We start from the raw sequence: 10,188 nt of genomic DNA, 5'->3' as shown, positions 1-10,188 counted from the left end.
GGAAGAACGATAGTCACATTGATGAGGGTGATTATGTAAAAGAATTAGTAAGATAAACATTATGAAAGTGTTAGAATAAGAACGAGTAAACCCCAAAGGCCGAATAACAATAACAGTAGTTTACCAAATAAGACTTGAGACATGGGCCTTCGGGACATTAGTAAAAGAAACAGACCTAAGGGTCGTTGACAAAAGAAAGGTAGTGTACGGATTAATCAAGTAAAATGCTTGATAATAAAAGTAAACGGAAGTCTGATAATGGGAGCATATTACATTAAGATAATGAGCCCAATGGAAGGGATAAGAATCAAGTAAACAAAAATATAAATCGACAATTTAGAATGTCAAGGCATAAGGATAAAGTTGACTGTCATAGGCGATGGAACTCACACGAACAAGTCAAACCAGACGAGTGAAAGAATAAAAGACTTGGTTGAGTAAAAGCGGTGGATTTGCTGATACGACCAAGTAAATCGAGAAACAATGTCTTAATGAATGCCGGAAAGGTTGCTATGAAAATAATATCGATAAAATACCCAATTGATAGGTATGTTTTCAGATAAATACGTAACCAACAGTCGAGAACGCGAATTAAAAGTCAAAAGACTCAGATTAAGAGTTATGACTAAGAAGACGATAAAATTTTGCAAAAACAGAAATTTCGATAGTCATGTTCAACTACTTTAATGTTGGGCGGGTTGAATAAAGTATAGTAGTTGATATCCCAAGTAAGCGCAACCGGGATAATGAAAGCGTGAAATATTATTGAACCTATGTGATAGGTCGTAAAAGTGTACGGGAAGGAAAATGAAAAACCAATGAAACAAAGGTGTTAAAAACATTAAGATAAAGAACGCGGGTAACGAGTTGAAAGGAATTAGGGGCATAAACCAAATAAAGGAACGAGTGGGATAAACCGACGCGAAAGCGACATAAGAAGTCATAGAGTCGGAAAGATAAGCCAAAAGAAAATGAGTGTAGCCTTAGACTACGGTTAAGGTCAAATGAATTTCAGAAACATAAAAAGGGGGTGCCTTGACGCCATATGTACATGTATATATATATATATATATAGGTAGAGGATCCTGTAAAAAGTGCTCAAAGTGTGAGAAGTGTATTATAACACTATATATAATACTATATAACACCATATAAACACCGTATAACAATATGTAACACCATATAATACCATATAACACTATGTAACATTATATATCATTATATAACAAATATAACACTATAGGTTGTCTGATAGCATGTCTATGATAGATGTATAGTGTTATATTTGTTATATAATGATATATAGTGTTACATAGTGTTATATGGTGTTACATATTGTTATACGGTGTTTATATGGTGTTATATAGTATTATATATAGTGTTATAATACACTTCTCACACCTTAGGCCCTTTTTACACTATCCTTACCCTATATATATATATATATAATTAAATAGAGACACGACTAGAAGGTGATCCACGGGATCACTATAACCATCGGGTTATAATCAATATAAAGCTTTACGGGACCAAAGTGACCCTCGGGTCACAAATCCAAAGAAACAAATTATAAGGTCTCACCTCAAAAAGGTAAAAATCTAATAAAATAGCTTACGAGGCAGAGTGAAGGAATCTACGGGTCACTTGGGGTTAAGCATGGGGACTGGTTACGATTCCCCGTGCAAGATAATAACGGAAAAGAATAAATTCTTGTTGTCAATTCCCGGATATGAGCAATTGACATAAGTTAAATAGATAAACGTTAAACCAAAATTCAGTTTTAGTACGAAGTGGCGTTTAACAAATAGGAATATTATAGAGAAATTAGAAAATAAGTTAATATTAAAGAATATAGTTCTCAACACCGATAGGTGCGAGATGCTATGTTGGAATGAAGATTCTTGATAATGAAAAACGTATAAAAATTTGAACACAGCGTGTTGCGGTGAGATCATAGTCACAAGAGTGATATAGAAATACAGAATATACTCATGTCATAACGTGAATTACGGGATAGGAGATCATGAACTCATGTAAGGCCGAATATGGCAAAGTGGAGGACCCGAATAACGGGGCATGAGATGACGGTGATTAAATCTAGCCTACAAGGCCACCCAGAGTCAAAATAGTGACGTGATTTATACAAAACACTTGTCAATAAAAGATTAGCATGGGGCGAACATGTTGATAACCTCGTATTATTGAGTGGTCAAAAGACAACCAGGTCAAATAGACGACAAAGATAAGAAATAAGTGATAAAATGGTTAGGACCAAACCCAAGGACTCAAAGGGCTACTTAAAGGAGGTTTCGGGGACGAAACCCTTTTTAAGGGGGTGGACTTGTAACACCCCAAAATTTAAAAAAAAAAGAAAGAAAGAAAGCTTTATATTAATATTATATAAAGTACAAAATAAACGAGAATGAGCTAACTAGGAAATAAATAACCCAGTTAGTTGAATTGTGTTGTTTTAAAGCATGAATGAACTTGAATTGCCCAAGATATAAACTAAATAAGAGTGGAGGGGCCTTTATTGTTAAAAATTGAAACTTAAATTCATAAAACAAAATTAAAAACAAACCGAACACCCTCAAAAGAGGTGTCTGGTCGATCAAAGAAGCAAGGGGCGACAAGGGTTCTTCACTAAACCCTAATCCTCACAAAATCTACAAATTAAGGGCTTAAATCAAGTCAAAATCGAAATCTAAACATAGATTCGTGATCACCTAGTCAAAGGGATCATAAGGTATGTCAAATTAAGTTGTTTTGATTCAACTCAAATTCCTCGCATGTGATAGAAATCGAATGTTGAGCTTGATTATATGTTGTAGACTTGAAATTGAAAGTGATATGAGGTTTAGGGACAAACCCTAGATGATTTCTTGTTAAAACCTTGCAAGATGATTGTGGATTTAATATTACCATTGTAGGTGATTAATATGTTAGTAGAAACTTGATAAACACTAGAATTATGATTCTTGTTCTAGTATAACTTGAGTTTTAGTAAGTAATCTTTGCAATATAAATGTTAAATTTGTATAAATTGCATGATTGAAGTGGAATTAGATGAGAAATTCAAGTCGCGAACTTGGTTTTATTTTAATGAAAATCCAACCCGCTAAGTGTTTGTTGAAATGCCTAAGTGGGGACTAATATGTTAGAAATGAGATAAAAATGCATAATTGACTAATGTGGCAAATTGTGTGTTATTAACTACAAAAAGGGTTCTAAATTAAAGTTGAACTGAACTCTTTAGGAAAAGAATCCGGATCGTCTAGCGAACAAGCCGGAGGAGGAAATATGCGTTTGAAGGGTGTTCTCTAAAGGTATGTAAGTTTTGGTTTCGTTACAATATGCATAAATAATAGTCTTAGAAATGTTGATGAGATTGTAGTGTCAAATGTGAGTTGGGTATGTCATAGAAGTGACGAAGTTCACTCGACAAACCAAACGAGTCAAAAAGTTAGTTAGATATGTTGGTTGACAATATGGTTAATTAGTCATTTTGAAATGTAAATGAAGTGATGTAGCTCACTAGATTAAGAAAAGGGTTAGAATAATTGTATAAGAAGTTTGGTATGTTGATGAAATGGTGAATTCCATTAGACAACCAAACGGGTTAAATAACGGTCGAAATGATTGTGTTCGAAGTGACTTAAACGTCACTAAATAAATCTGAATGATAAGAGCGTAAATCATGGAAGGGATGCGATACGCATAAGGTTGACAAGCCCGGGAATGGGTAATTATGGTTAGAGATCAATGTTGATAAATTATGCAAGTATGTAACTTGACCCGTTACATCAAATGAATTGTTGTTAAATTATGCGTAGTCACATTTTAGAATAGGAATTGTGTTGATTGTAGTGACCGTGATTGTTACTTGAATTAATAGAGTTAAATTGATAAGGAACCGTTTGGTAGTCATCACATTGGAGGATTTTCCATAAGATGAGCCAACGGGTCGAATAATGGTGTAAATTGTGGTATTGGTGTCTAATTAGTTAGTAATGGCGACATCAATCACAAGAGCATTAAACCATGGAATTGGTAAGGAAATGCGAGTGATGCTAAGCCCCGGATGTTAGGTGAAAACTCTTCAAGATTGCTATTGTATGGTAGTAAAGTTGTGTAAATATAGTGGGTCGAATATCTAAATAGAGATTTTAGTGACTAAGCCCGTAAACCAAATTTTCGGGATAATAATTATGGTAGGCACGTCGGTAATTTAAATACGGTCGTGTAGGAAAAAGAATCACTAAAAACGGACTTACGGATCATAAGTTAGGGCGATTTTAAGTTGGGATTTAAATAAACATTGAGCTGGGTATGTGCAGCAATAGTTTTAAGTAACAGGCTGTGAAAAAGGGGGCTAGGCGTCACGCGAGGCCCCTAGGCATCACGCGACGCCCCCTAGTTCCGGAAAAAAATTTGTTTTTGTTGTTTTGGCCCATGGAACTTGTTTATACCCATTCTAACTTTATCAAAACTAACATTTGATGTGGTTTTGACCTTAGGTGATATTGGGAACATTCCGGATGGTGATCAAGCATGTTTGAAGAACCGAATACACACTTTTGAAGCTTCCACAATTATCTAGTTTTGTTTTGTATAAAGTGGAATATGTGGACTTTTCGAACTATGTTTTAGAATGTTGTGAACTTGTTTAAACACTCAAGATGTAAAAGTTTTTGATAAGTGGCATTTTCTCATAAAATGCTTACTTTAATTATATATATTAACGTTAAATTAGTATGGGTGTTACATTTGGCGTTTTCAGTTTGTGGCAAAAATGGTGTTTTGTAAAACACTACAGTATGTTCTTCACCCCCTTTGGTTACAATTTCACTTTCTATTTTCTCTAATTCTGCTATGAAAGCATCACTAAGTTGTGTCTCACTCACATTAATTTCTATCTCTTGTGGCATTTTAAATGTTGCCACAGTTCTGTTCTCCAATTCTATGATGGGAATTTCATTGTGTTATGTTATGTTTTTGTTTGAGGAATGACAGGCTGCTTATTTTTATATTGGTTATCAAAAGGCATTTTATTAAACACATGAATTGATTCTTTAGTAGGCTGTAAATGCCTCTTCAAAGCTTTAAGCATTTCTTCCACCATTTTTGGGCAATCAACATCCCATTTCAAATCAACCATCATTTGTAGATCTTCTATTGGTAGTTCGAAGATCTCGTTTACATTCTTTTCTATTATTCTTTCACCATTGTACCTTAGAACCTCATATTGTTATATTTTTTTAATCAAAATGCCACTTTTCTATAGCATTTTCACCCACATAATCATCTATGTTGTTTTAATACCCCCATAAATTTTCTAGATTTGCTTCATCTCCACCTTTACCTTCTTTACCGTTCTCATCCTCACATTAACCCTTTCCTTCATCTCTACTCTTACCCCTACCTTTTCCTTCATCGCCACCTTCATCTCCAACATCAACCAGAATCTCATCCTCTTTTTCGCCTTCACATGCAGCCTCACCTTCCTTTGTGTTTAATGCAGTCATGGCATTTTGGTTACCATCAACTTCATCACCACCTTTATCATCAACATCAGCCTCAACCTAGGGGTGTTAAAAAAACCCGTAACCAAATAAAAACCGTAAACCGAACCGTAACCGTAACCAAATAAACCGATCCGAATAACGAATTCAGTTTTTGATTTGGTTTCTAACCGAAACCGAATTGTGAATATGGTTTTTGGTCCGGTTTTTGGATCCACATTTTATTTTATTCGGTTTATTTGGATAACCGAATAAACGATTTAATTTAATTAATTATTAAATAAAAATAATTATATTTTATAAATCATATACAATTTATTAGCCCAAAATAGTTTTTTTTATGCAGCCCAAAATACCAAATGTTAATCTAAAAGCCCATCTCAAACCCACTCATTTCTAAAATAATAGAACTTCAGACCTCTAGAAACTAAGGTTTAGGATTTCTATATTTTCTTGGAGAAAGACTCATGTTTGAAGATTATTTATATTTTGTACCATTAGACTTGTTAACTATTTATAGTTTCTATGATCTACGTTTTGAAGCTTTAACTTTGTGGTTATGTCTACGACTACTTTATGGATGTGTTTGTTTTATTTCGCAATGAAACTTTCTTGTATTCATATATTGTTAGGTGTAAATTAGTTGCGATGTTCGAAAGTTAGAACACAAACATAAATATAAATTAGGAAAAAAAAAGTATTTAGGTACAATTTGGTTAGATTTGGTTTCTAACCGAAACCAAACCGAATTGAATTTGGTTCGGTTTGGATCGGTTTGCATATTCCTTAATTGGTTTGGTTTGGTTTTTGGTTTGGGGTACAAAATTTTGAAAACCGAACCGAATAAACCAAATAAACCATAAACTGAACCGATAAACACCCCTACGACTCAACCTCATCCTCTTTTATGCAGCCTCGGTGTTTAATGCAGTCATGGCATTCTTGTCATCATCAACCTCACCTCTTTCACCTTCTCCTTCACCTCCATCCATGGTGTGTTCACTCATGTGTGTCTCAGCCACATCTTTCTCTTTGTATCTCTTTTCATTTGTTCCTTGTTTGGAATTTTCATCCTCATGTTTTGAAATTCTTTTTAACAAGTTTAGACATTATGATGCTTTAATATGCACCAGCAGGCTAGTTGGATGTTTGCCACTTGATTACGCTAAAAACTCTTCATCTTGTTATAACATTCTTCCAACTCCTTGTAGGCACAATCCAACTTTTCAGCCATCACATGTATAATGAAAATTTGAAAAAATAAACATGGTGTGTATTAGTTTGGTTTTTTAAGATTCTTAATTGTATAACTTACCTCCTCAGCTTCATTCATGGTGTTCTTTTCCACCGCACTTTGTTCATGTGTGTAATCGGCTTCTTCTTCACCATGTTGTGTTATAACTGTGAACAAAACATGATATCCCAAAGTAGATACTTCATACATCCTATTTTGGCTTTCTAAATCTTCTTCAGCAACCCTTTTACAATAAGCTTCTTCCTCCTCACCACCCATTGCCATAGCATTTTATTATCATCAATCTCAACAACATTATCACCATCGTCATCTTCTTTTTCGACATCATTATCAGTATTATCATCATCGTTTTCAACATCACCACTATCATTATCATCTTCATTTTCAACATCCATGGCGTTTTCATCAACAACATGTTCAAATTTAGCCTTCTTAGCCTTCCTAACAATTGGTTTCTTTTTAGCCTTCCCAACATGGCGTTTTGGTTGCCCCCCCCCCCCCCTAGCCTCTTAAGCAATGCTTCCTTAAACATTTTAGACCTCTCTTTGTTAACCACTCAATTGGGTAAACTTATTTCCTTTCTAACTATCTTTTCTCTTAAGCATCATTCATTAAAGCTAGTTGCATCAAAGCAAATTAATTTTTAGTTTTTGTTAAGCATGTAAGGTGGCTCTCTTCTGTCTAAAAGGCCGAACGTTCAAATCATGTAAGATGCAATTATAGGAGTATATTTAGCAATACAAGTTAGTTTACAGTTAAAAGGTAAAGCAGAATATTAACTAATTTTATTTAGTTTTTTAAATGTAAATGACGTGTAATATTTGGCATCTTGTACCATCAATATCGTCTGTTTTGCCCGTTAAAAGCTCATGGATTTGGTTTTGGTTACTCGAGTGGAGATTTTCGAAAAGATCACCCATGTTGGTATTACTCCCACTTGAGCACGCAAAACTGTAGAGTTCTCTCATACAGTATCATTAAGCCTAAAACACGTTGGTTATTTATGAGGCATGACATTTCTTATCAACGAATAATCTATTTTTCCATGGCCATTGTTGGATTTTTCTACGGTGTTACACATCTTTATGGACTCGTCGTCCTCAATGAAGTATGCCCTACCATCCCATCAGTGACGTAGGATTTGCCTAACTTGTCCTCCTGAACACCCGAAGGGACTCATCTCCCCGATGAAGTTTTCCCCACCATCCGGAATGATATAAGAGTCACTCTAATACCATAATTATAACATCCCAACTTGAAACAGATTAACGTGTTACTATTACAGGTATTAATAAAGCAAACATAATCCATCTAATTGAATGACATAATCTAAAGTTATATTATAAAGACTAAAACAAAATCTAGTGAAATATAAGTCATATTCAAATAGAAAAAAAAATCTTTATCTTGAACTTCATTTAGTGCTCCTCACTGATTCCCCAGACATACAAATAAGAAAAGCATAAAATGAAATATGACTTAGCTAAAACATTGCACAGTAAAGGAGAAAACAATAGAACTTACAAAGACTGACAATCGAAAAGAAAAAAAACATGACATAACTAACATTTAATTGAAAATTAAACTAACACTTACACTAAAATGTATACTGATACATTATAGATGTTGTATCATAACCAAAACTAATATAAAAAGAGAGTCAATACTGGACAATAATAAAAAAAACATATCATCATCATACTCAGTAAATCCCACCAATAGCAAAGCTAAGGTGTTTGAGGAGGGTAAGATGTAGACAGCCTTACCTCTACCCCATAAGAATAGAGAGACTGCTTCCAGTGAGACCCCGACTCGATAATAAAAAAGCAGATACAAAAACAAATAATAAACTACTAAAAAATGGTATATCCACAAAAATAATGTTATGTTACACAGAAGCACTTAAATCCAAAACAAAGGGGTACACATATAGCTAGAACATGCATCTATGAGATCGTGCACGTAGCGTACACACATTATTCCATCCCTTGGAAATCAGAAACGAAAATTGAACTAGGATTAATCCATACGCCTCTAGGTGGCCAAGGTAAACATCATAAACTTTAATTATGCATTGTCAGGATAAGTGCCATGCCGTTGACACCCCAACGAAAAGTCAGAAAATACTTTGGTAACAGATTACTAACGCTAAGGCCATGTAACTATATACATGCAACAAAACATAATTCTAGCATGAATAACAATCGAAATGAACATTACCAAATAGATCTATAGATTTATAGGTAACACTCAATTTTTAAAAGACTAAAAATATAAAAAAAAAACATAATTTAGACTTTGACTAACCTTGAAAAAAATCCGTACCACAAAGTAAAGGATAACAGATTCTACGTCATAATGAACCAAGAATTTATACCTTAGGTTTAGCAAGAAAATCAAAGCAAAACCAAAAAATCAAGTAGTTTTCAAATAATCAAGAAACTCAACTAATTAGAAATAACAAAGTCAAATGAAGGGGTGATGATTTTTCAAAATTGCCGATCGAAAGTGGCAGATCGTCGATCCGGGACATGAGTGACATAACTGTTGGCGACGATCGTAACCTAAATGGCGGTGACCTGAATGGTGCAGAAAACAAACGAAACTTCGTCACACAAAGATAGGAAGAAAGCATAGGAACTATATATATGATGAGAGAACTATTGGTGACGTCACCATGAAAACGACCCTAAACAACCTAATTAACAAAGTAACTTCTAGTAGTTAACAAAACTGTTGGATTGTTACAAAAAACTGTTACATTGAACTATTTCCTTGATAAAAAAAAAAGAATAAAACAGTTGGATTCCTTAACTGTTCGAGGATTCCAACACTTTTAGGAATCCCGTACTTTTATTCTTTAGTTGACTTGTTGCCTTGATCCTCTGGTCTTCAGTCTTGACCTTTGTTGACTTGACTGTTGACTAGTTGATCAACATTTGGACAATCCAGCACTTGTACTTCTGTTTTCTTTTGTTTGGTGCAACAATTTTGTTCTGGCACTTTTGGTGGTTGTTTGTGAAGCTTTCAAGGGGGAACTTTTGGCCATTGGATTGTACTTCAACTTATTCCATCAGGCAGTGAAGATGTTCCTTTGGGTTTTGGTTTCATCATTAATAGATCTTACATAACCCAACATAACCTAAACAACATCGGTGAAGTTCCAACAGATAGAAAAGATTCTAGGTTCATAATGAATTCCATGCCTCTTATATCACCAATGCATTTTGGGATTAATGATAGTGGATGACATGAGAACTCCATTGTTAAGCGTGCTTAGGTAGGAGCAGTACCATGATGGTTGGCTTCATAGGAAGTCTCTACTCGACCTACCAAAAAACAAATATGTGAACTCTTAATAGGCTATGCAGACAATATTGGCGGTATGAGAGGTCGAATGTTAGATATGGT

At 34.4% G+C, this 10,188-nt stretch overlaps 1 protein-coding gene across 1 annotated transcript; it reads right to left on the bottom strand.

Annotated features, from left to right (window-relative positions):
- Nucleotides 1–5,387: 5,387 nt before the first annotated feature.
- LOC110876149 (prostatic spermine-binding protein-like) lies at nucleotides 5,388–7,172 on the bottom strand. Its single transcript, XM_022124326.1, has 3 exons — nucleotides 7,079–7,172; nucleotides 6,838–6,923; nucleotides 5,388–5,582 (listed from the first exon to the last, which is right to left on the bottom strand). Exons 1-3 carry the CDS (start codon nucleotides 7,170–7,172, stop codon nucleotides 5,388–5,390), a joined length of 375 nt encoding a protein of 124 aa, XP_021980018.1.
- Between the last annotated feature and the right edge of the window lie 3,016 nt (nucleotides 7,173–10,188).

The sequence above is a fragment of the Helianthus annuus genome, chromosome 1 (genome assembly GCF_002127325.2).
Source record: "Helianthus annuus cultivar XRQ/B chromosome 1, HanXRQr2.0-SUNRISE, whole genome shotgun sequence".
NCBI classification, from domain to species: domain Eukaryota; kingdom Viridiplantae; phylum Streptophyta; class Magnoliopsida; order Asterales; family Asteraceae; genus Helianthus; species Helianthus annuus.
The sequence above is the reverse complement of the archived record's forward strand: the minus strand, read 5'-3'. Positions and strand labels throughout refer to the sequence as shown.

What these genes read in the sequence shown, in the direction of transcription:
- LOC110876149 (XM_022124326.1), bottom strand. Translation starts at nt 7,172, where the DNA reads ATGGATGTTGAAAATGAAGATGATAATGATAGTGGTGATGTTGAAAAC. An exon ending in CGAAAAAGAAGATGACGATG is followed by an intron (nt 6,924 to 7,078) that starts GTGATAATGTTG and finishes TTTTGTTCACAG; the next exon opens with TTATAACACAACATGGTGAA. An exon ending in CCATGAATGAAGCTGAGGAG is followed by an intron (nt 5,583 to 6,837) that starts GTAAGTTATACA and finishes TAACACCCCTAG; the next exon opens with GTTGAGGCTGATGTTGATGA.